This window comes from Panthera pardus, unplaced genomic scaffold, assembly GCF_024362965.1.
Source record: "Panthera pardus isolate Hobbes unplaced genomic scaffold, ASM2436296v1 HiC_scaffold_16, whole genome shotgun sequence".
In the NCBI taxonomy this organism is placed as follows: Eukaryota; Metazoa; Chordata; class Mammalia; order Carnivora; family Felidae; genus Panthera; species Panthera pardus.
This window is the reverse complement of record NW_026526721.1, coordinates 126,725,090-126,749,734: the sequence shown is the minus strand read 5'-3', so window position 1 is coordinate 126,749,734 and position 24,645 is coordinate 126,725,090. Positions and strand designations below refer to the sequence as shown.

Genomic DNA, 24,645 nt, shown 5'->3' with positions numbered 1-24,645 from the left:
CTGTCTCATTTAACCTCACCAAAATCCTATGAAGAATGGACGCTATGTTCTTATTTTACAGATGTGGGAATGATGGCTCTGGAAGTTAAATGACCTGCCCGGGGGCACACAGGCAGTGAGCAGCAGAGCCTGGGTCCAGGCCAGGTCTGTCTGTCTCCAAAGCCTGGACTTTTTTTTTTTTTTAATGTTTATTCATTTATTTTTGAGAGAAAGAGAGCACAAGCAGAGGAACGGCAAAGAGAGAGAGGGAGACACAGAACCGGAAGCAGGTTCTAGGCTCCGAGCTGTCAGCATAGAGCCCAACCTGGGACTCAGACCACAAACTGTGAGATCATGACCTGAGCTGAAGTCAGATGCTTAACCGACTGAGCCACCCAGGCTCCCCAAAAGCCTGGACTTTTAACCACTTCTTGGCCTTCGTTGACCCCAGAACCTATAAGGGTGACTGACCTAAATATTAAAACAAATCAGATGGTAAAGCTGTTCCATGAAGGCTTCAGTGATTTAAAGTAGAAACAGACCTATTGCTGTGCATTCTTCCAACATTTCTCTTCCCAGAGCTGTTTACAACCACCACCGATCCCCTCCCCAGAATCTATCTACAAACCGGCTTCTTTTGGGAGACATTCATTTTTAACCACATTGTTGTCTACACTTACAGAGAGGAAGTAACAAACTGAATTGGAAAAATGTGACCCTTGTGACTTGCAGCTGAGATACATTTTCCAACATACAGAAGTTGCATGACAACTTTCTGGGGAGGCAGGTCCCTAGAGACCTACTTAGAGAAAATGAATGGTGTTCGCAAAAGCCTGGCTAACTTCTCGAGGAGGTGTTGATTGAAGTTCATTAGCAAGGAGGAGGATTCGTATCACTCACAGCACATCCAGCTCTCACAGATGGGCACCATGTGCTGAACAACAGTCAGGGTTTCCAAAAAGCAGATCTGCACTTCCTTTTGGAGTTGGTTAGAAGAAAATATTGCAGGGAAAGCATTCCAGGCAGGGTGGGAGGTGGTTAAGGTTTGAGTTAGAAACAGCCTGGAGCTTGGGGTGTGTCAATCCCAGTGTGTTTGGGGGTTCTCTTCTGGGAGGCATCTCAGGAAGGTGTGGAGGGAGCGTCAGTTTGCTCACTCTGATTGATCAAGGGGCGTAGCCCTAGAACACAGACCTGGGCTTGCAGTCTTGCAGAAGGAAGTCTTCAACATTCACACTATCATGGTTAGACTATTTGATTGGTGGGGTTTTCTCTAATACACAGGGTAGTTTTTCAATGGCTGTTTTGTTTTTCCATATTTATTTTTGCATGGAAAATGCTTTTGTAGGAGTGCATGCATAGATGCTGTGTCTCACACACACTTAAGTGAGGTAGTGCATGTGACTGTGTTGTATATCACCTCACATGCAGTAGGTGCTCAGTAAATGGGAGCTGTGCACGTTTTTGTGTGCTGTTTCACAGGAGGGAGCTGGGGAGTGGCTGCTTTGCCCAGGGTCTGTGTCCAGCAGTAACTTAGACTAGACCCAGGGTGTTCTACCTCCTCTCACCTCTCCCCTAGTCAAAGCCTCTCAATGCCTGGGCCAAGCTCTACTTAACAGAATACTACTTATCGTTCTTCGGCGGAGCAGCTGGGGCGGGACTAGAAGAGAAAATGTGTTATTGGCAGCAAAGCACGGGATCCGCTGATGTAACCAGTGTGTGCAGAAGCCAAGACCCAAGGGCTTTGGGGAAGCAGGAGGAAGGTTGATACATTCACTGAGGTCTGTCACCAAACCTTGAAGGAGAGCATCCACCCAGGAAACAGTGAGCCCACCGGTGACTGGAGAGGGGCAGCACTGCAGCTTGGCTCCCATTCGCTAAGAGGGCCAATGCCATACGTTGTGTGTGTGTTTCTCCTGCCACTAATCCCTTTGAGGTGCATATGGCTATCCCAATGTCAAGGTTGACAGCTCTGGTAGGACCCAAGGAAGATACCTTAAGCATTTAATTCTGGAAACAGGGAGAGATGTAGTAGTCACTAATGGAGCACATGTTTATTGAGCTTTTTCTATTTAAAGTTCTTAGCACTGGGAGTGCAATGGTAACCACAGGAGAGAGGGTCTTGTCTTCAGAGAGCCAAGCAGCAGAGGCAGATGGATAGGTGTTACACATACACACCTAAAACTTGTGATATGCTAAGAAGAAAAATAAGAGCATTCATAAAAGATGAGAAGATAGTAAGAAAGTGCTAATCATATTTGGAGGAGGGGAGTAGTTATAGAGACATTCTCTCTGAAAAAGGGACACTTAGTGGAGACCTTAAGGGCAGGTAAGTGTTGATTGTGAGGAAGAGCAGAGGGGACGGCAGGTGTAGGGGCCATAAGGAAGGAAGACCTTGGCTTGGGAAAGGACTGAGAGGTCACCAGTCACTGTGGCTGGCAGGTGAGGTGGTGGCTGATCCCCTGGGGTCCCGTGGACCATGAGGAGGAGTTTGGAGCTTTTCCCTAATACATTGAATGGGAAGCTGTTATAGAGCTTGAAGCCAGGGAGTGGCATGGCCTGATTTATGTCTTGCAAAACTGGCTGTAGCTGCTGTGTAGAGAATGGATTGGGGAAAGGCAGGTGTGGGGAGGCTGTTACAGGTGATGGATGATGGTGACTTGGTTAGAATGGAGGCAGTAGAGATGGAGAGGCGTGAATGGCTTTGAGATGTATTTTGGAGATAGAATCAACAGGGTTGGCAAGGAGAGAGCAGAGCATTCAAGGAGAGGGATGGGGGAGAGGGGGGAGGGAGAAGGACACAGTGAGCAGCATGGCCAGTCACAGACAGAGGCTGACAAGCAGCAGGACCGTGGTCCTGTGGCTTCTGTTTAACCACTGAAGCCCATCTTGATCCCAATGCCCTTTATGTCTTGTTACAGCAAAATGATGGGCAGTTCACGGTGATCCAGCTGGTAGGGATGCTCAGGGGCATTGCCGCAGGCATGAAGTACCTGGCTGAGATGAACTACGTGCATCGGGACCTGGCTGCTAGGAACATCCTGGTCAACAGTAACCTGGTATGCAAGGTGTCTGACTTTGGCCTTTCCCGCTACCTCCAGGATGACACCTCAGACCCCACCTACACCAGCTCCTTGGTGAGTCCTTCTTAGTGTTCTCAGGTAAAAGCATGGCATGAATAAAAAGTGGCTGCACATGGCTGGGCCGGGGACCCATGGCAGGGCACACTGGAAGTGACTGGCACTTGAACTTATCTCCCACTGGGGGAGGCAGGTGCTAGATGGAGAAACAATAGCAGCTGCTTGTCCTCGTTGTCCAGGTAAGCATTTGGGCATAGGCTGTAAGGAAGGGTCAGGGTGTCTACTCTGAAACCATGGATGGTGTTCTTGGCCAGTGGGAAAAGGACACCTTGGAAGAGGTGATTTGGAGGAATCCAGGCAGTTGGAGAGTAGTGTCAGAGACGTCCATCAGCAGAAGTAGGCGCCGGTGGGTCTGGGTACTGTGTCACCAGGCAGACCCTTGGTCCCCTCCTCTTCTCCCTCTCCCGTGCTTCCAGACAGCTCTAAGTGCCGTGTACATGATGAGTACTCTCACATTGGTATTCCCAATCAGCTTCCCCCTCCACAGTCAAGGCAGCTCTCATCACCTCCATCCAGTCATCTGGTTCTCACAGTTCTAGTCCCAACCGTTACAGGTCCAAAGCAGAGCTTTCTCCTCCATTTTCCTCCCCAATTTCTCCAGCTTAGTGGTTCCACCAATTCAACGAATGACTGAAACCTGCGAGTCACCCTTGATTTCTCTCTGCCTCACCATCCATGTCCAATCCCTTGGCAACTCCCATAGGTTCAAATAAAATCTGCCTCTTTCTTTCCATCTCTGCAGCCCCCATCCTATTCCAAAGCACCATTCTCTTTCACCTGGTCCCTTCTGGTAGCTTCCTAACTGGTCTCCCTGGTTTCTTCACTCCCAGGATGTTATTATAAAAATAAGAACAATACAGAGAAGTAAGGGGGGAAAAAGACAACCAAGAAACCACAATCCCCCCTGAAGCAAGAGTCAGTAAACTTTTCCTTAAAGGCCATATAATAAGTATGTTAGGCTTTGTTGGCTAAGAGGCAACATAGAGGATATTGTGTAGATAATTAGGTAACACTTTAAAAGGGTATAAATACCATTCTTAGCTCATGGGCTATAAGAATCCAGGTGACCTGACAGATTTGGTGTTCAGGCCATAGTGTACCAACCCCTGTCCTTAGGCGTCAGTTTTAATAGTTGGGCATGTCTCTTTTCACACTTTTCTCATTGCTCCAAAATTTGAAGATTTTTATTTTATAACAGTGGGATCATACTGTGCCTATTGTTCTGCTGTGCTTGTCTCAGGGGCATTCTTCCTGCCAAGCTGCTTTTCTACAAGTTTGTGAATATTTACGCTCCACTAGGAACGTATGGTGCCCACCTTCCAACATCCTTACCAGCACTGAAGGCAATCGGTCTTTACCAATTTGCCAATCCAAAGATGAAAAGCATTACTTCCTTTTGTTTTGGTCTGCCTTTTCACCTGACTGCTGGAGATACTCCTTTACTGTCTTCTCGCACAGTTACTGGGATTCACGTTTCAGCTGCTGTTTATTATATGTACATGCCTTTACCTGTTTTTCTATTGGGTTGTATGCTGGTTTCTTAGAAATTTATAGGAAGCCTTTTTATATTAGGGTGTTAACCCTTTGTCTCCATGTATGATACAGTTAGTTCCCCTTACCACATCTCTTGTTCTTTTGATACTGTTTATGATATCCTTTGGCTTCCAAAAGCGGTTAATATTCTTCTGGTCAAAAATACGCATCTGTTCTCTCTATGTTTTCTTGGGGTTTTTTTGTTTGTTTATTTACTTATTTATTTAAAAAATTTTTTAAATATGAAATTTATTTTCAAATTGGTTTCCATACAACACCCAGTGCTCATCCCAACAGGTGCCCTCCTCAATACCCATCACCCACCTCCCTGCCCTCCCACCCCTCATCAGCCCTCACTTTGTTCTCAGTTTTTAAGTCTCTTTGGCTCTCTCCCTCTCTAACCTCTTTTTTTTTCTTCCCCTCCCCCATGGTCTTCTGGTAAGTTTCTCAGGATCCACATAAGAGTGAAAACATATGGTATCTGTCTTTCTCTGTATGACTTATTTCACTTAGCATTAACACTCTCCAGTTCCATCCACTTTGCTACAAAAGGCCATATTTCATTCTTTCTCATTGCCACGTAATATTCCATTGTGTATATAAACCACAATGGATTTCTTTATCCATTCATCAGTTGGTGAACATTTAGGCTCTTTCCATAATTTGGCTATTGTTGAAAGTGCTGCTATAAACATCGGGGTATTTAAAATGTTTTTAACGTTTATTCATTTTTGAGAGACAGAGAGAGACAGGAGCATGAGCGGGAAAGGGGCAGAGAGAGAGGGAGACACAAAATCCGAAGCAGACTCCAGGCTCTGAGCTGTCAGCACAGAGCCTGATGTGGGATTCGAACTCATGAACCACAAGATCATGACCTGAGCCGAAGTCGGACGCTCAACCGACTGAGCCACCCAGGCACCCCGGTTTTTTTGGTTTATTTAAAAATCTCTCTTCACTCCAGGGTTATAAGTGCTTTTTAAAGTTTCCTGTACTATCTTATTGGGGGTTTTGCTCTATATTTAAATACTAAGCACACCTGAAATTTATTTATTTTTCCCAAGATTTCATTTTGGAAAATTTTCAAGCATACAGAGAGCTTGATAGAATTTACAGAGGCTAGCCATTACCCACCATCTAGGTTTTAGAATGAATATCTTGCTCTGTATGATTTATTATATAACCATCCATCTGAGCTGTCCCTCTGTCCATTCTTCACTCCATCCTATTCTGTTGATGCATTTCCAGATTTCATGTACCTCTTGGCCATCTGTATGTCTTTGGAAAAATGTCTAGTCAGATCCTTCACCCATTTTGTAATCAGGTTGTTTGTTGTTGATGCTGAGTTACATGATTTCTTTGTCTATTTAGATATTAACTTCTTATTGGATACATTTATTTGCAAATATCTTCTCCCATTCAGTAACCTGCCTTTTCATTTTGTTGATGGCGTCTTTTGATGTTCAGATGCTTTTTGGTTTGATGTGGTCCCATTAGTTTATTTCTGTTTTTGTTTCCCTTGCCTTTGAAGCCAAATCCAATATAAAACATTGCTAAGATTAAGGTCAAGGAGCTTGCCACCTGTGTTCTTCTAGGAGTTCTGTGGTTTTAGGTCTAACGTTCAAGTCTTTAATCCATTTTGAGCTGATTTTTGTATATGGTATAAGATGGTGGTTCAGTTTCATTCTTTTGCATGTGGCTGTCCAACACCCTTTATTGAAGAGATTGTCGTTTCCTCATTGTGTACTCTTTGCTCCTTTGTTATAAATTAATTACCAGGTACGCATGGGTTTATTTCTGAGTTCTCTATTCTGTTTCTGTTTTTGTTTTCTTGCCAATACCATACTGTTTTGATTACTGTAGCTTTACAGAATAGTTGGAAATCAAGGACTATGATACCTCTGACTTTGTTCTTTTTTCTCAAGATTTTTTAGCTATTTGAGTTTTCTTTGTGGTTCTATGTAAATTTGAGAATAATATGTTCTAGTTCTGTAAAAAATGCCATTAGAATTTTTATAAAGATTGCACTGAATCTATAGATTGCTTTGGGTGGTATGGACATTTTAACAATATTAGTTCTTCTAATCCATGAACATGGAATAGCTTTCCATTTATTTGTATCTTCTTCAGTTTCTTCATCAGTCTTATAGTTTTCAATGTACATACAGGTCTTTCACATCCATGGTTAAATTTTTTCCTAAGTATTTTATTCTTTTTAATGCAGTTGTAAATGGGATTGTTTTCTTGATTTCTCTAACAGTTTGTTATTAGTGTGTTAAAATGAAACATATTTTTGTATATTAATTTTGTATCTTGCAACTTTACTGAATTCATTTATTAGTTCTAACAGTTTTTTTGTTGGAGGATTTAGAGTTTTCTATATATAGGATCATGTCATCTGCAAATACAGTTTTACTTCTTCCTTTCCAGTTTGGATGCCTCTTATTTCTTTTTCTTGCCTAATTCCTCTGGCTAGGCCTTCCAATACTGTGTTGAATAAAAATGGGGAGAGTGAGCATCCCGTCTTTATCCAGATCTTAGAAGGAAAGCTTTCAGCTTTTCACCATTGAGTATGATATTAACCATTGCTTGTCATATGAGGCTTTTATTATGGTGAGATATGTTCCCTCTATACCCACTTCCTTGAGGGTTTTCATCATAAATGAATGAATTGTATCAAATGCTTTTTCTGTATCTACTGAGATGATCATATGATTTTTATCTCTCATTTTGTTAATGCTGTGTGTGATGTTGATTGACTTGTGGATGTTGAACCATCCTTGCATCTCTGGAATAAATCCCACTTGACCATAGTGTATGATCCTTTCAATGTATCATCGAATTTGGTTAGCTAATGTTTTATTGAGGATTTTTGTATCAAAATTCATCAGGAATATTGACTTGTAATTGTCTTTTTTTATATTGTCTTTGTCTGGTTTTGGTATAAGGATAATTCCAGCCTCATAAAATGAGTTTAGAAGTGTTTCCTGAAGTTTTTTCGAAAGAGTTTGAGAAGTATAGGTATTACATATTCTTTGAATGGTAGAACTCACCAGTGAAACTGTCTGGTCCTGCCCTAATATTTGTTGGGAAGTTTTTGATTACTGATACAATCTCCTAGTAATCGGGCTATTCACCATGATTCAGTCTCAGAAGACAGTAAAATGTTTATTTATTTCTTCTAGGTTGTCCACTTTGTTGGCATATAATTATTCATAACGCTTGCTTAAGACTTTTGGTTTTCTGAGGTATCAGTTATAACTTCGCCTCCTCTTTTGTTTCTGATTTCATTTGAGTCCTTTCCCCGTTTTTCATGCTGAGTCTAGCTAAAGATGTCTCAATTGTGTTTATCCTTTTGAAGAACCAGCTCTTAGTTTCATTGATATTTTCTATTGTCTTTTTAATCTCTCTCTCATTTATTTATGCTCTGGTATTTATTATTTCCTTCCTTCTACTAGCTCTGGGCTTCACCTGTTCTTCTTTTTCTGTTCCCTTTAAGTGTAATGTTAAATTGTTATTTGAGATTTCTCTGGTTTCTTAAGCGAGGCCTGCAGTGCTATGAACTTCCCTCTTAGAACCACTTTTGCTTCATCCCAGAGATTTTGGTAAGAAATGATTCTTAAGTGTACATGTATAGAGTTTGAACAAATCCATACACCTGTATATCCCAAACTCCTGTCAAGATACAGAACATGGCCATCACACTGGGAAGTGCCCTCATACCCCTCCCCAGTCAGTTGTCACCCCTACCCTACACCCAGGGGCAACCACTGTTCTGATTATTTTTTCAACCATAGATTTGTTGTGCCTGTTCTAGAACTTCACATGATTGGAATTACAGTCTATGCTCTTTGTGTCTGTGAGATTCATTCATGCTGTTGTGTGCAGCAATACTTTGTTCCCATTTATTGTAGTATTTCATTGCTTATATATCCGTTCTTTTGTTGGTGGACACAAGGGCTATTCTCAAACTTTTTAAAAAATTTTTTAAATTTTTGTAACTTTTTTTTTTTTGAGAGACAGAAAGAGACCAAGCCTGAGCAGGGTAGGGGCAGGGAGAGAGGGACACACAGAATCCAAAGCAGGCTCCAGGCTCTGAGCTGTCAGTGCAGAGCCCAATGCGGGGCTCGAACTCACAAACTGTGAGGTCATGACCTGAGCCAAAGTCAGATGCTTAACTGACTGAGCCACCCAGGTGCCCTTCAGAATTGTTTTTGAGTATGTATTAGGATATATATTTTTTTACCCTGTTTTCATGCAAGTGAATAGATCATTTAACAATACCATGTGTTAAATATATTATCCATATTTTATTGATCACTTGTCATCCTGTCATATATTAAGTTGCATATATGAACCATGTTTTGATTCTCAATTCTGCTCCATCAACTTATTTACTTATTCTATGCCCAACCATATTGTTCTGATTGTAACAACTTTAGCACAAGTTTTACTATCCGTATTGTTTGGATTATAATAACTTTAGCAAAAGTTCTCCTCTTTGGGTGAGGTTATCCTTTATTCTTCCTTAAAAAAAAAACACTTTGTTGACTGTTATCAAATATCTTTTCTTTCAGGTATATTTGAAATCACTTTTTCTAGTTCCAAAACATGCATAAATACTCACATTTGGATTTTGAATGGAACTTTATTCTGCCTTTGAAAGGACTAACAGTTTAATGACTGTGAATCACCAAATAATGATGTGAACCAAACATTTATGCTTTACATTAAATTTTTTTTAGGTAAAGGATTCCCCACATGATGTTCTTGTATACATTAGTTAGACCATTCGTTGTGGTTTTGTTGTTCTTCTAACTGATAAAACGTATAAACTCCTAGATCTAAGAGCTTTCAGGATCCCTCACCAATTGTTATGTTCCTCTGTCTCACTATATTTATCATATCATTTCTCCATTCTTTTCCTTTTAATTGAAATAGACATGGGGCACCTGGGTGGCTCGGTCAGTTAAGTGTCTGACTTTGGCTCAGGTCAAGATCTCATAGTTTTTGAGTTCAAGCCCTGCATCGGGCTCTGTGCTGACAGCTCAGAGCCTGGAGCCTGCTTCAGATTCTGTGTCTCCCTCTCTCTCTGCCCCTCCCAAACTCGTGCTCTGTCTCTCTCTCTCTCAAAAATAAATATTTTAAAAATAGACAGATAACATGTTTGTTGATTAACAACTTGTGGTTCTAAAATTACAAAGAATTTATTCACATGGACAGTATGTATTGAGCAGCTGCTATGTGTCAGTACTGGTCACAGGCCAGGGACACTATCAAGATCAAAAAGAGACATTGTTATTGTTACTCACATCACTCACAGTTTGATGAGGAAAGGTAACATTAGTCAGACACAGATATAAGTGCATAATGACCAGTGGAGAAAAAAGCCATTGTGTTCTGTAAGAACATGAATAAAACAATAAATAACAATATAATCTGACCATATCTAGGGGGATTAAGGAGGGCTTCCAGAAGAGGAGATGGTGCTTCAGCAGGGATTTGAAGAATAAGTCACCCAAATGAAAGGGGAGGTTAGAACACTGAGAGACATAAATAGCACATACAAAGGCCCTGTGGCAAGAGAGAAAATGGAACATTAAAGGAGCTCATAGAGGACCCCTATGCTGGGAATTTGGGAAAAGAGGAGGAAAGTGGCCAGGGAGGTCAGCAGCAGCCTCTGGACCCTTGTGATAGAATTCAAGGCCTTAGAGCAATGGGAAGTCATTCCAGGGCTGTGTATGTGTGTGTGTGTATGTGTGTGCACACATAGATGGATACACATGATCCAAAGGTGATGAATTTGCATTTTAGAAAAATAACTGGCTTTTCTCTTGTCTTTCCCTTCCAAACTCTTCTCTTACCTTCTTTCAGAATGAAACAAAACACTTTATTGGCTTTCTTTTATCTTTCACCAAAAAGCTACTTGGCAGACCCAATCAAGGTAGATGTCTCAGGCAAGGGAGGCATCCCTACTAGATATCTAGATCCATGTGGGGGAGAGCCAGCAGCCAAGAAAGGTTGGGAAATTAGCTATTTGTAAGGAGATGAGGAAATATATTGGAGACAATGGGAGCTATTGGAAAAGGAGGTACAAATATGGAAAACAAAACTAAAATGAATTATGTGGTATTGAATTGGAATTGAAAGTATTGGTGTGAACTTGGGTTTTTTTAATATATAAAGAGGTAGGGGAAAAACTACAGGTTGAGAGTGTCTCAAAGCAATGACACCACCTACAATACAATTACCTGTATGTAGAACGTGTGAAATCGTTCCACAGGTTCTTGAGGCTCTGCTCGTTATTTTCCCCAATTTTTCCTCTCTTCCTTATAACTGTCTTTAAGTTCATTGATTCTTTGATTTACCGTTTCCATTTTGCTAACAGAAAGTTCCTCTAGTGATTTTTTTCTCATGTTGTCTTTTTTAACTTTACAATTTCTTATTAATCTTTCTTTTATAATTTCCAGTTATCAACTGGGGCGCTTTATATTTTTATACATCATAAGCATACCTTTCTTTATCTCACTGAGCATAGCTATAATAGCTGCTTTAAAGCTGAGGTCATCCTGGGGCGCCTGGGTGGCTCAGTCGGGTCAGCGTCCAACTCCAGGTTTCGGCTCAGGTCATGATCTCACGGTTTGTGAGTTCAAACCCCGCATCAGCCTCCACACTAACGGTGCGGAGCCTGTTTGAGATTCTCTCTCTCCCTCTCTACGCCTCTTCTGCTGTCTCTCTCCATGTCTGTCTCTCTCTCAAAATAAATAAATAAACTTAAAAAAAAAATCCCAGGTCATCCTGAGGTTGGCATCCTTTCCCATGAAAAGGGGTCACATTTCCCTGAGTCTTTGTCTGAATGGTAGTTTGGGATTATATACATTATGAATGTTACAATGTAGAGCTTGTAGGTGCTATGACATTGATCCAAAAAGTGTCAATGTTTCCGATTTAACAGGAAGTTAACTCAGTTAGACTCAACGTGCAAACTGTCAAGTCTGCAGGGAGAAACAGCTCAGATTTCATTTCCTGTGGTTTTCAGTCTGTCTCATAAATGCATGATTCAGGGGTCAGCCAGAGAATCGGGAAAAGTTCATATCCAGAATTTGGGATTCTCTCTCCCTGGCTCTCTTGTTTCCAGGGAGTCCCTGCAAACCCCAACTCTCTAGCAATCCTGATTATTCTGGGCTCCTTCCCTTGGTTCCTGCAGCCACAAGGGGGTGGGATTTTCAGCTGGAGTTTTAGCCACAGGGCACACTTTCCTCAGAGCAAAATTGCAAAAGGTGAAACTCACCTTGTGCTATTCAGTTTCTGGAATGCTCAAACAGTTTTCTGTTATCTTACTTCTTTTCCTTTTCTCTTCTATTTTGTTGTTACTCACTGGAGATTCTGTTTATTAGAAGCATACCCCTCACACCAAAAGTAGAACCTTCCCCTTGTTACCCCTGTTCCATGAAACAGTCCTTAAGACTGCTATACTCCGTCTTTATAGTCCGTATCATACTCCATCTTAGTTCCCCCATTTCATGCCGTTCTTTCAAGACCTTTTTAATATCATCATCTTTCAAGACATCTTGTTTTACTTTATAAGTGAAGACCTCATTAATAGCTATTAAAGTTTTCTAGTTTTCCCTATTTGGCCCTCAGCTTTCATGTCTCATTCTGTCTTAATTCTCCACCATACTTTTCCCCAGGTCTTCCTCCTCTAAATTGCTATTTCTAGCCCCAGGATCATTTCCTTCCCACCAGGCTTCTGGAATAATGAACAGATAGAATGTGTTCCTTTGTGCTTTCTTATGGTTGGAATAAACCCACTAACCTAAGGAGTTCTTAACTGCTGGTAAAATTCCCACCCTTTAAGAGGGACAGATCTATGAGCTGGCCTGGGCTCTAACACCTGTATGATTTACAGGTATTCAAATTAACATTCCCAATTTCTTAGCTTGTGTGGGCAGCCATCACAAAATACTATAGCCTAGGTGGTTTGAACAACAGACACTGATTTTGCACATTTCTTCTGGAGGCTAGGAAGTCCAAAATCAAGGTCTTGGCAGATTTGGTTCCTGGTGAGAGTGCTCTTACTGGCTTGCAGATGGTCACATTCTCCCTGTATCCTCACATGGTAGAGAGAGCAAGAGTTCTGGTCTCCCTTCCTCTTCCTATAAGGACGCTGATCTTGTCACGGGGTCCCACCCTCATGACCTCATCTAAACCTAATTACCTCTCCAAGGCCCTACCTCCACATACCATCCCATTGGGGGTTAAGGTCTTCAAAATATACATCTTGGGAGGACACAAGCATGTTTGACTTCACAGGTCACATTCTGATTATGACTGGTCCTGTCTTCTGTTACCAAGAAGAAAAATAGCACATACGTACCAGGAAAGGTGCCACATCTTTGATCAACTGTTTGCATTTGGGGCCCACATGCACATTCACAAACCTGATATTCACCCTTTATCAGCTCACGTTGGTGGACACAGCCCCAAGAGAATCCCACAAATCTCTTCATGGTGGCCTTCTGTTGGTTAAGTCAAAAACCCTACTCCAGTTGGCTTGCTTTCTCTTCTCATCAGTAGGAAAAGGCCCCATCCAGTCCCTTTGTGAGTGAAATCTCCCCGTCTTAGTATTCCACCAGGTTTCTTCTGCCAAAGTAGTGTCAACTCTCCCATCCTTCAGAGCCCCAGGCTGTCTCTCTGAGAAGTCTCTAGCCTTGCTCTGTGCCTTCCTTAGGCCCTGCTCCCTGCAGGCCTCCCTGTTTCATCATGAACTGAGCTCCATCTTCAAGGCGCCTCTGATCTCCCTCAGCCCCTTCCCCTTTGCTCCTCCTGCTGCTCCTTCCTCTTGTCTCAGGCCCCTGCTCCTCCCACACCCTGTGTTTCTGCAGCTTCTGATGCTTTCTGCCTTCCAAGCTCGCTGATCCCTCCTTCTCCTTGCTTTCTCTCGTCTAATGTCCGCTGGCATTCTCTGTCCCCTCTGCCCTGTGAACCTCAAACAGAGCTGTTCCTTGGGCATCTGCCCATCATGGCAGGAGGCAGAAGCCATCTTCTCAGCTTGCCAGCTGCACCCTTGTCCTTCCATGATGGTTTTCCCTTTGTCAGGTCTTCCTTATGTGCTGTTCTGCCTGGTGCTGCCCCTCCCTTCCCACCCTGACTGCCTGGACCAGCTTCCACTTCCTCTAGAATCTGCCCCATCTGTCTCAGACTCACCTCCTGCACTGCTCTGGGCCCCAGGCTTGGAGGCCTATCCTCACCATGGGACAAGGGACAGTCTCTCCTGGGGGGCGATCCCTGTGAGCACCAGGCTCATCCTGAACCTGCTGGGGGAAATAAGGCCCACCCCACACGTGTTCTGCAGAGCCCTTGTTCCTCTGCGATGAATTCCAGTCATCCTGGGTCACAGTGGAGGCAATACCCTTGTCTCATCCTCCCCCGTTATTCCCATGGATTACTGTCCAGGCTGCAGCCTCCATCCTCACTGTGTTTCTGGGGGACAGTGTCTGCTCCAGCCACAATCAGTTCTGTGCTGAGATCTGTAGGGCCTTTGCTTTCACAGAAGATTTTACCTTTGTTCCACGATATCACGCTTCCTGTTTAAGCCCTGTCTTCATTCAGCAGCATCAGCTGGGAAAGCGGCAAACCCTCTCTAGAACTTTCTTGCTGTCTGGTATGGCAGAATAGTTCTTTGATATGACAGGAAGAATGCAGGACTTGGATTCAAACTATTCACAGAGGTAAATTTGACCTTAGGTCTTCCCATCCATAAAATGGGATTTGTGAGAATTTATGAGATTCGTAAGACCCCATGTGACAGAAACTAGAAACTACCCCCGGTACAGGTCCTGCCCTGGTCATGGCTTATGTGACTGTTGTGGGTGCTGCCGTGAGTGCCTTCCATGCTCTCAGAGCCCATCCCCCATGGAAGACACACACGGATGTACATTCTCAAGGATAACTGGTGGAAAAAAAAAAAAAAGCCTCTAACGTTCCCTAATCCCAGTCACTCAAAAACAGAAAACAATAAAGCAGAGAGCCTCCAAGCATCTCAGGAAAAGATGATAGTCACAAAAGACAATTAAGGGTCCTTTTGATAGGATCACCGTGGAAGGATTTTGAAGAAAAATTCTCAGGAGAGAGCAGGAGAAAAGGCAGCTGAGTTACTGTGTCCACTGCAACGGCTGTGTTCACACTTCGCTGTGCACCCAAATCCCCAGAGAGCTTGTTAAAGCACGGATTTTGGGGCCCCGCCCCCTGAGTTTCAGATCTGTAGGTCCGAGGTCGGGGCCCGGGAAGCACCGTCACACAAGTACCCAGATGATGCTGATAGCCCTACTCTGGTACCACACTTGGGGATCCACGGCCCTGAGACTGTTTTAGGGAGCATATGTTACTTCACACACTTGCATTGCAAGAAATGTCAATTATTTTTCAAAAAGCAAAGCAAGTCTGACAGAGTCCTCATGCTGTCAGACTGGAAAAGGAAATGCATTTTCCATCATCTTGGAACTCTTCTTCCCTCCCCAACCCCAGGGGGGCTGTGAAGGCCCCAGGGCCACACCTGGGCACGTGGTCTGCAGCCCCTGTGCCTTCGGCCCGGACCTTTGTCCGAGGAGGCTAGGACGGCATGGTACCGGCAGAGGTCCCCACCACAGACCGCACACCAGCACCTGCTTCCCGGGCTCCAGACCCTCACGCTGATGCTGCCATTTGGCTCCCATAAGAACCCAGTTCCCAGAGTCTGAACCCCTCTCCCTTCCATCAGCTGCTTTGGACGAAACACAAAACAAGAGACATTAATCAGCCCTAGAGATCCTGTGGTTGGCATTAAAGAGTTAAAAAATAATACTCTTTATAAAAGAGGATTAAAGGCATCTATGTTTACCCTCAGTCTGGAGATTCTTCCGTTCCGTAGAATAAAAATCCTATAAATTAACACCTAGGTCATATTCATTGTCACAGTTACCGGTGAAGCGGCTGCCTGGACACTGGCGTTGAACCGAGAGAGGGTTTTCTTGCGTTGTGTTTTTTTGGCCCCTATCTTTTATAAGTAAATCAGTGCTGAAGGAAGGAAGATAAGGGGCGCCTGGGTGGCTCAGTCGGTTAAGCGTCCGACTTCGGCTCAGGTCATGATCTCGGGGTCTGTGGGTTCGAGCCCCGCGTCGGGCTCTGTGCTGACAGTCAGAGCCTGGAGTCTGTTTCAGATTGTGTGTCTCCCTCTTTCTCTGACCCTCCCCTGTTCATGCTCTCGCTCTCTCTCTGTCTCAAAAATAAAATAAACATTAAAAAAAAAAAAAAAAGGAAGGAAGATAATAGCTCAGGACACCTGAGGGGGTCACCCATGTCTGGGACAAAGAATTCCTTTCTCTCTAGGGAACTGGTTTTGGGCGTCTTTCAAAGAGGGAATCCACAGAGAAAAGATTGAGGGGGCCAAAGCCTCAGCCTTAGGGCCCTCTCTCTGCCTCACGCCAGGCTCTGAGACCAACCTGCACAGAAGTGGGTGCTGCACACAGCTTGAGACCCCCTTCTCTTTGCCATACCCCACAAGAGTGGTGGGCCTGCCTCACTATCCCCTGAAACGGCAGGGGACCCAGGGCAGAGCTGGGAGCGCAGGCATCTCCCTGTCCAGGCTGCCTAGACTGGCTGCTCCACCAGGGGCCAGCAATGCCATTCACAGCCCTCCTGGGGGACTGACTGGCTAAGTGACCCTGTGATAGGAGTGGAAGACTCTGGGAATTTTCCTAAAGCCTGCGGTGAGCAGCTCTCATCAGCAACACACACAGAGGGCATATGTGGGTGCGCACACACATGCACACGTGCATACACTCACACATAGGTAGTACAGTATACACATTCAGTGCCCAAAGCATAGTCAGAGACACACAGAGAAATGCACACACACCCTGAACTCCCCAGAGGCAGACAGAAACCTAAACTGGTGCAGGGTGATAACTGGGCGAATTCTTTTCATTACCGCCGAGAAGTGGGTTCAATGCTATAGTACTGATTTAGATTTTTTTTTTTCCTATAATGGACTTAATACGTAAAAGGTGCAAAGAAAGCAGAAAATTATCCCGGAGATAATCCTTCAGGGCTTTGGGAGAAAGCCCCCTGTCTGTACTTTGCAGCTCCAACTCCATGCTTTTGCTCAGTAGGAGAACCTCTGCCTGACAGGTTTCAGTGCAGGCTGGGAAAGAGGAGGGTTGGGATGCCTGGGCAGCTCCTTTGGCTGAGCTTCCGACCTCGACCTCGGCTCAGGTCACCATCTCGCAGTCCCTGGGTTCGAGCCCCGCCTCAGACTTTGACAGCCCGGGGCCTGGAGCCTCCTTCGGATTCTGTGTCTCCTTCTCTCTCTGCCCCTCCCCCCTTCTCAAAAGTAAACAAACATGAAAAGAAAAGAGAAAAGAAAAGAAAAGAAAAGAGAAAATAAAAGAAAGAGGAAGGTTTGTTGGCTTTCTGTCTGATAACCCCAGGTCCAGCTCTGCTTCTGCCCACAGTTCCGGGCATTTTTACATTTAAATCCTACTTCTTCTCCCTATCTGATCCACAGCTTTCCTCACGAGGCCGTTTTCCAATTATGATTCCTCACTCTTCTTTCAATCACCGAGCTTGGGTAACAGGCTATCTCTTGGGTGGATGGAAAGTAGAGAGGAATGAAGACAAGCAAGGAAAAGAGGGGAGACCCTTTAATTGCAGCCAGAATAAAACTGAGTCCTGGTCCCCTGGAAATTCTTCTGTAGCATTAATTAAGCTGAAGGAGGAATAATTCAAATGCCACTCTACCCCATGCTCTGCAGCTCAAATAATTCTTCTTCCTGCAGTTCCGCCTCCTCCTTGCTCTGATATCTCTCCCGGGTCACTTTGTCACCAGATGCTCAGTTAGGGATATCAGGCCCTGACTGAAATGCCCTTTTGAAAAAGACTCAGCATAATTATTATTAGTAAGGCCAGTATATTATTAGCACGAGCAAGATCGGGATGGGATTTCAGAGCCCCCGGAGACTGGAGTGAGGCACGAGTCAGGTTTCTCGGGAGCACATCTCTCCGCTTTGAGCCTGGTGTATGGGGCCAAGCAGGCAAAACCCTCATCCTTTTGTGCCTGTCATCATGTCCGTCATCATAGAGGAGGGGCTGGCAGGTTGAGTGTGGGCCCATGCGATGCCTCCACTAGCTGTTCTCCCAGCCAGCACATATTTTTCTTAAGTACTCAGTCTGTGCAAAGTACAGCAGTTAACGAAACAGACGGTTCCTGAGCTCCTTGAATTTCCTTCCTGGCAGAAAAGATGGACATGAAATAACTAATTAAGCAATTAGCTATGTAATTACAATTGTGAGGTGCTATAGGGAAGTATGTATCAAGGGTGTATCACAGGACCCCGAGGAAGGAACCTCTGGGCTGAAACCCAAGGGTAGAGAAGAGAGAATTAGGGGGACAGTATGGCCAGTGCCTCATGGGGACCAGTCCCAAGCTGGACACAGGCCCACTTCCTCAGCAAGGACAGAGTGTGGAGGAGAGGAGGCTGTCGGCTGAGACTGTGCTCAGCACGGAGCAGAGAGAAGCAGCTTTCCCGTAGACACAGCCACAGGGTGTGTTGGGAGAAATGGCAAGCAGGGGTGAGTCAGCACCAACGAGTAGGGACTGTGCGAGCAGCCCAAGTGGGCCCAGGGTAGCTTTGATCCAATCTGTGAACTCTGGGGTTAGAGGAAGAGAGGAAGAACCAGAAGTAAGACCGTGCAAAGTATAGCATTTACCCGACTTCAAAGTACAGATGCCCGACTTCAGGGCCTGGGCTGGAGAGCCCTGTGAAGAAATGCAGGATTGCACTCCCAGCAGCGGATGGCGAGCCAGATTTCACCTTCTCAACTGAGGTTCCAATGAGAGTCAGTCAAGAAGTCAATGAGCCAATCAATCAAGGATCATTGATTTCTGGCAAGAGGCAAGGACCTCTGTTAGAGAAGGAAATAGACTTTACTTATTTTTAATATGTTGATTGGCAGTAGTACCTGTAAATCATTCACTAAGATATAGGCTTATTTTCCTGATTCAGTGCCTAATAAATAAAAGTGTGGAGCCATAAGCTGAGAGGAAAGAGATGGCTTTCAGCCGAGATGAGAGAGGGGGATGGAGTAGACTCCCAGGTGAGTTAGATATGAACTAAGCAGTAAAACGGGGCACATAAAAGGTACTCAGTGGCTGTTTATAGAATGAATGGATAGATGGATGGGTAAATGGATGAAGTTACAAGGGCTAAGAGGCTAAGGGTTTTCCAGAAAGAAATAATAGTCTGATCAGAACTGAAGAGACAAAAAGTAGCTGGTGTGCTCATTGGGTAGTGAACAGGCTGATTTGGCTGGTGTTGGGAACAGGACCGGCCAATAAAATCATGCTATGTTAGTCCTAGAAGGGCCCTGTTATCACATGAACTGTGTTTCCCCCCAAAAAAGATACATTGGAGTCCTAACCCCCATACCGGTGAACGTGACCTTATTTGGAAATAGGGTCTTTGCAGATGTGATCAGGTTGAGATGAGGTTGGGGCATCTGGGTAGCACAGTTGGTTAAGCATCAGACTCTTGATCTCATGGTTCCTGAGTTTGAGCCCTGCGTCAGGCTCTGCACTGATGGCCTGGAGCCTGCTCGGGATTCTGTCTCTCCTTCTCTCTGCACTTCCCCCACTTCTGTGCTCTCTCTCTCTCTCTCTCTCTCTCTCTCTCTCGCAAAATAAATAAACTTAAACAAATTTTTTTTAAGTTAAGATGAGGTCATACTGGATGAGGGTGGACCTTAAAACCAATCATTAATGTCCTTATAAGATGGGGGAATTCTAGACAGATGCACACATGGGAAAAGATGGGCATGTGATGATGGAGGCCGAGATTGGAGGGACGAGTCTACAAGCCACAGAAGGGTAAGGATTGCCAACAAGCACCACAAGCTACAAAAGGCAAGGAAAGATTCTCCCCCACTGATTTCAGAGGGAGATTGGCCCTGCCGATGCCTTGATTTCAGACTTCCAGCCTGCAGAACTGTGAGACAATAAATTTCTGTTGTTTTAAGCCACCCAGTTTATGGTACTGTGTTAGGGCAGCCCTAGAAAACTCATGCAAGTCCTAAGAGGCCAACTCTACCCCTGTCACTGAATGGGTGGGTGGTCAGACCATAAAGGATGGAATGTAAGACACAACATGGAGGGTCTTGGATGTACAGCTGGAATTTACCCAGATTCAGGAGAACCTTACTGCATGACAAATAAGAAAAAAATAATAACAAATATATAAGCCTGGGCGCCTGGGTGGCTCAGTCGGCTAAGCATCTGACTTCGGCTCAGGTCATGATCTTGTGGTTCGTGGGTTCAAGCCTTGTGTCGGGCTGTGTGCTGACATCTCAGAACCCGGATCCCGCTTCGGATTCTGTGTCTCCCTCTCTCTCTGCACCTCCCCCAGTCACCCTCTGTGTGTGTCTCTCAAAAATAAATAAACATAAAAAAATTTAAAAACAGAAAATATAAGCCCATTATCATCATCATTTGTTGAGTTCCCTGGGTGGCAGTGAATGTTTGTGGGAGCACTGCCTTCAAAGACCTACAGCCAGAACAGGTAGAGTAATTGGGACCTGCTCAAATTTCAAAAGCCCTGATCAGCTCTGAGGCCCTGGGAGTCTTTGCAAACCTCCCTCGAGTTCTTCATTCTTCAGGAGTCCTACCATCGTGAGAAGAAAGTTGATACAGAGGGTGGAGGTGCCCATCCTGTGCACCCAACCTAATAGGGCCTTCTAAATGTTTCTGTTTATTTTTGAGAGAGAGAGAGAGAGAGAGAGAGAGAGAGAGAGAGAGAGAGAGAGAGAGTTGGAGCAGTGGAGGGGTGGGGGGGTGGGAAGAGGATCTGAAGTGGGCTCTGTGCTGACAGCAGCAAGGCTGCTGTGTGAGGCTCGAACTCATGAACTATGAGATTGTGACCTGAGCTAAAGTCGGCTGCTCAACCAACTGAACTACTAATGTACCCTTGATAGGGCCTTCTAATAGCGCTTGGCCTATGAGCCCTTTACAGGGCAGAGCCGCCTCACAAAAAGAGGCCTGTGGGTCTAGCAAATCTCTTTAGAGCAAGGTGTTTATCCTAGAGAGGGAAACCAAGCCCTTCCGCCCAGCCCTCTGAGAGCACATAGAAGCAAGAATGATTTTCCAAAGATTCCAGCAGCTCAAAACCAGCGCTGTCAAGGGTAAGCATATTCCACTTCTGCTGGGAAAGCCGAATTCAGGATCGGAAAGCAGCCAAGACGCTGTCATCCGGTACAGTTTACAGATCCGGAGGTAAAAGAAAGAGTGAGAGTGGGAATACCAGGGAGAGAGAAAGAGAGAGCACAGTGAAGAGGGAAGACTAGGAGGGCACCTGGCCAAAGGCCACTCACTCACTCACTCACTCATTCTGCAGATACTCTAAACGCAGGAGAACAGGCGGGGAGGATTACAGAGGTGAAGATTTTATTTTAATCCTCCCTCAAAAGCATGCAAGTAAACCCTTTCCCTGGGAGAAAGTAAGAGAGTAAGAAACAGGAAAAGAAGATTCTCTGCGGCAAGATCCACAGACCTCCACTAATACTCCTCACTGAGAGAATACATGCCATCTGGGTATTTGATAAAAAGAAAAATAAAGTAGGGTCCAAAGCCATGGATTCGGCTCGTGAGTGGCAAGCTGCTCCCTTCTCCTCATGGCCAGCTCTTTGCTTTGTGCAGGAGGATAGTTGTTTTTGTGGTCAGCATCGGCCACCTTTTCAGAGTGGCCTGTTGGGGCTTCATTCCTTTATTATCTTGTGGCCGAGGAGCTGAGCAGTGGGGAGAGTGACCCAGGTGACCAGAGCAAGGCTGACCTTTTATTCCTCATGTGAGAATTTTCCACTAAAATGCAAAGCCTCAACCCCGTTGTGCCTGGGACTGACCGTGGGGCTTCACATCTTGCTGCTCCTTGTCAGATGGGTCAAGCAAGGGTGCCTGATTTTGTCCACACACATTTTCTTACTCTGCATGTCTATCAGGTGCATGCTTTGGGTCATGCCCCAGGGCTCTGACCCATCAGGAGTGGCCATGGGGCCCTGACTTTAGGCTCCAGAATTTTTTAAAACTTCTCCTTTGGAAAAAAAGTTTGGCCCACCCCCCAGGGTTCATAGCAGACGGCAGGAAATCCAGGGAGACTCCACCCTAAATTGCCAAGCTTTGTGAGTTAATCACCAATAAACCAGCATCACCAATAAAATGGTATTAAATGGCTTTGTATTTAGATGTTTTACCCCGAGCAATTGAAAGGGCAAAGGTTTGGCCAGGAAATGCTGGGGTGGGAGAGGGAGGGGATGCGTGGCATCAGGGAGAAGGGGGGGGAGGCCCTGACAGGGGGAGGGGCCCGATGTGCCTCCTAAATTACTTTTTCCTATTACACAGTATGGTTCTATTACCTTAAAATGATGGCTAGTATTCTACAGTAACTCTCAATATTAGAAAAGTACTTTCGTAAGTAAGTAGGGCACTATCATTTAAAATCCACCGTTCAGTTTTTTGGCTGTTGATTTGTATTGGCTTTTGATACCCATTATCCTGTCAGTCACCATTATCGTCAATAACAAACACACTAAAGTCATCCTTTCCTTGCTTTATTTTTCAATGTTTGCATCACATTTCAAATCACGTAGCATAACTCGGTCCACTAGCTCTAATGACAATTTCAGTGCATAGGACTCTACAGTAGGTAATTCTGAAGGGTGGTCCCCTCAGCAGTTATAAGGACAAGGATGATTTGTGAGCTGGAAAACATTGTCTGGATCCTGGCTCTGCCAATTATTAACTTGGGGTAAGCCTCTCTGAGGCTCTGTTCCATTATCTGTCGATTGGGAATAGTATATTATACTTGGTCTATATCACATTATTGTAAAGATCAAAGGAAAAATATTGTATTGAAGGTGATTTAATAAATTTCTAACATCCTACAAAAATTTGACGAAATATAAGTTACCATAAAAGCTGATGAAATAGAATCAATTATTCTCCATCTCAGTGAAATACATTTTTCCCCTGATTTTGGGGGGGAGGGTGGGAATCTGTTCCAACAACATATGACTTGCCAAATATAATTAGCAGTGCATGAGACTAGTTCCATTCAGTTAGTAACACAAGTGGCAGGACCTTAATATAAAATCTAACCAATGTAATGTAAAGAACGGAAACTTGGGGGCACCTTGGTGGCTCATTTGGTTAAACATCCCACTCTTGATCTTGGCTCAGGTCATGATCTCCCAGTTCGTGGGTTAGAGCCCTGCATCGGGCTCTGCACTGACAGCACGGAATGTGTTTGGGATTTCTCTCTCTCTTTCTCTTTCTCTCAAAATAAATAAGTGAATATTAAAAAAAAAAAAAAAAAAAGAAGTGGAAACTTGGATAGCAATGAGACTGAAATCTAAACCCTCTGGCTCTAACACACTATATAACTGGGGTGAGGTATTTACTTCAGGAGCCTTAATTTTTTAATCTGTAAAATGGGGATAGGGGCATCTGGGTGGCTCAGTTGGTTAAGCATCCGACTTCGGCTCAGGTCATGAGTTTGAGCCCCACGTCGGGCTTTGTGCTGACAGCTCAGAGCCTGGAGCCTGCTTCACATTCCGTGTCTCCCTCTCTCTCTGCCCCTTCCCTGCTCATGCTGTGTCTCTCTCTGTCTCAAAAATAAAATAAACATTAAAAAAATTTTTTTAATGGGGATAAAAACCTACCTCTTAGTATGATCATGAAAATTGGATGATATTAATTATATATGTAAAGTGCCCAGCAGAGCACCTCGTGCCCAGTGGATACTTGACAAAATCCATTTGCTCTCACCAACTCTGAGTTACCTCTTAAAAATGGGAATGGAGACATAGCCTATTCTCTTATAGTGCCTGTTCCTTTGATGCAAACTTAGTCTGTGACTGATAAATGGGGGAATGATGTCAATATAATGTGCAAGTCCCATGGCTTCATATGATCTTTCCCCAGGATATTTACGTCTTGAAGCAATTGGGGCAAGATTTTATACAATCATAGAAAAAGCCTTGGCAAAATAATAACTTGAGAAGTCAAACGTTGACAGAAAGACCTTTCTTGTGTGCAGATAGTGGCTAGGTTTAGTGGTTTCCAGAACTGCTGTATTTTCCACTCTGTTATCTAGTGAATCTGAAGATGTGGAAACTGCAGAAACATTTTCCTTTGTGTTAAATTTTAATTTTTGGACAAAGAAGACTACACTCTGGATCAGATTCGTAATTTTGATGAAACTGATCTCTTTGAGATGTGACTGACCCCTAAGTCCTGTCTCTTCTACAAGGAAACACAAAATCCAGGGTCAGGCTGCATAAGGAGTGATGGATATGCGGCTGCAAATGCACGTTGTAATTCACCCATACTGCTATTTTTATTTGGGTTATTGTGTTTTTGTTACATTTTGAATGGTCTTATCCAAATGTAATTTTTTCTCACAGGCTCTGTTATTTTATCGTGCCATTTCGGAGAATATGACGTTTTTTTCCAAATGCATATATGACATTGTAGCAGAAATGCCTGGGTTAGGAAATTAGAGTCCATTCAGTCACTTTTAGGAAGCATGCACTCCATTTAGGCATACTAAATACTTGACCCGTCAGCAGGCCTAACCATTTGAGACAGGAAAAAATTTCAGTGTGTTCAGTAAGATCAAAATTAAAACAACAGTGTTGGTAGCTGTATATGAATCAAAGGAAAAGAAAAAGTATGGTATCACTTCCTGTATATGAGTCTCCAGAATGCCTCCGTACCCATGTGGCCAGTGCTCTTCTCTCCATGTGCTACATTAATGGGAATTTTTCAATATTTTCATTGCATTTCAAACCACGTAGCATTATTCAGTATAATAGGTCCATTGACAGACAGTTGAATACATAAAAAACTTCACAGTAGGTATTTTTGAAGCGTGGTCAGGAGCACAGCTGGGTGATGGGGAGACAAAGCTGGGCTCCG

The 24,645-nt window shown here is 44.1% G+C and overlaps 1 protein-coding gene across 3 annotated transcripts in view; it reads left to right on the top strand.

Annotated features, from left to right (window-relative positions):
- Window positions 1–24,645, top strand: part of EPHB1 (EPH receptor B1) — a 431,060-nt gene that overhangs the window by 377,114 nt on the left and 29,301 nt on the right. For all 3 annotated transcript variants that reach the window (XM_053903793.1, XM_019437143.2, XM_019437149.2), the window contains one exon: window positions 2,898–3,113. In XM_053903793.1, the coding sequence (XP_053759768.1) occupies window positions 2,898–3,113 (216 nt within the window). The remainder of the gene's footprint in view (window positions 1–2,897; window positions 3,114–24,645) is intronic.